This window comes from Trematomus bernacchii, unplaced genomic scaffold (assembly GCF_902827165.1).
Source record: "Trematomus bernacchii unplaced genomic scaffold, fTreBer1.1, whole genome shotgun sequence".
Taxonomy (NCBI): Eukaryota; Metazoa; Chordata; class Actinopteri; order Perciformes; family Nototheniidae; genus Trematomus; species Trematomus bernacchii.
In genome coordinates, this window is record NW_022987876.1 from 845,996 (window position 1) to 847,749 (window position 1,754).

At 45.6% G+C, this 1,754-nt stretch overlaps 1 protein-coding gene across 1 annotated transcript; it reads left to right on the top strand.

Annotated features, from left to right (window-relative positions):
* The first annotated feature begins 502 nt into the window (after window positions 1-502).
* On the top strand, window positions 503-1,453 carry LOC117469524 (olfactory receptor 5B17-like). Its single transcript, XM_034113952.1, has one exon. It carries the CDS (start codon window positions 503-505, stop codon window positions 1,451-1,453), a length of 951 nt encoding a protein of 316 aa, XP_033969843.1.
* Window positions 1,454-1,754: the final 301 nt, after the last annotated feature.

The window sequence follows — 1,754 nt, forward strand, 5'->3', positions numbered from 1 at the left end:
CGGAGGGATGAAACCCTCTTTAAAGGTCACACATGCAGAGCACACAGCACACACAGTGACATTTGGCCTCCGCATTTAACCCATCCTAGTAGTAGGAGTCTAGTACTAGGAGCAGTGTAGATGTTGACTTTGTAGACATATGAGAATGTAAAGTTGTTGTTTGTTGCAAATAGCATATGTTATTGTCAATAACTAACGACCTTCAGGAACAACTCTTCATTGTGTAACTTCATCCAATATTGAAATACCATTTTAAATTGAACTATTTCAATTTAGGTGAATCAACCATTTAATGAACTGATATAACAAAAATAACCAAATGTATGCGTCTTATTTACAGCGAGTCATTGTTATTGTGATGTGAACACATTTAGATTCAGTGTGGTAACTTTATTAAGACTTTTTTTAAAGATCTTCAGGTACATGTCTTTGATTTTCTGCAACTGTAACTCTATATAACTTTGAACATATAAAAGTCTGTATTGCTACATGATATAAAGCTATGGAAAACAGCACTTTTGGTAAAGACATCCTGATCCTAGAAGGGTTCAATATCCCCTCCCAGTCTTATATTCCTTCCTTCATCCTCCTCCTAATCGTATACATCTTCATCATGGTGTCCAACATTGGCCTGGTGGTGCTGATCTTCAGGAGCAGCGGCCTCCACCAGCCCATGTACCTCCTGCTGTGCAACATGAGCATCAACGATGTGTTCGGGGCCACCGTCATCATCCCTCATGTTCTCCGGGGCCTCCTGACGCCGGACTCGCAGCGGGTCATCCGGTACATGGACTGCGTTGTCCAGGCCTTCTGCGTCCACCTCCACGCCAGCGCCTCTCACACCGTGCTCATGATCATGGCGTTCGATCGCTACGTGGCCATCTGCAACCCACTGCGCTACGCCACCATCATGACCCACAGGATGGTGCTGGTTCTGTCCGTGTGGGCGTGGGTGATCCCCCTCCCCATGGTGGGGATCCTCATCGGCCTCAGTGTGCGTCTGTCTCGCTGCAGGTGGATTATTGTCCACTTCTCCTGCAATAACGCCTCCTTATTCAAGCTGTCCTGTGAGAGCGTGCTCATCAACAACATCTACGGCCTCGGATACACCGTGGTCCTGCTGGGTTCGTCCATCGGCAGCGTCACGGTCACCTACCTGAGGATCGCCATGGTTTGTCTGCGCAGTAAGAACAAGACTCTGAACAGAAAAGCACTGCAGACCTGCGCCACACACCTGGCCGTCTACGCCATCCTGCTGGTGTCCGGCTTCATCATCATCATTCTGCACCGCTTCCCTCAGCTGGCGGCCCACAGAAAGGTGGCGGCGGTCATGCTACACGTGGTGCTGCCCGCCCTGAACGCTCTGATCTACGGCCTGCAGATCAAAGAGGTCCGGCAGAGGGTTATGGTTCTGTTTCATAAGAGTAAAGTCGCTTCAATGGATGCTAAATGACACGGTGTTGATTATGTTGAAGTGACTGGATAGCAGTGTATCTTCAGAAATACCCCTGACCCATAGTATAATTCATGTTATTATAATTGAGGCTTCAATGAACTGCATTGTTCCAAAATACATCTTATATTTCAATGTATGAATGCATTAAGGCTGTAAATAGTGATTATATCCAGAATAATATTTAAATAAAATCTTATGAACTTGGTTTTTACGGATCGTTTCATGACTCTTATTACTCTGACAGTGTTTTCAGTTTGGTTTGTCTGTCTGTAGGATTACAGAAACACTTTTAATGAAA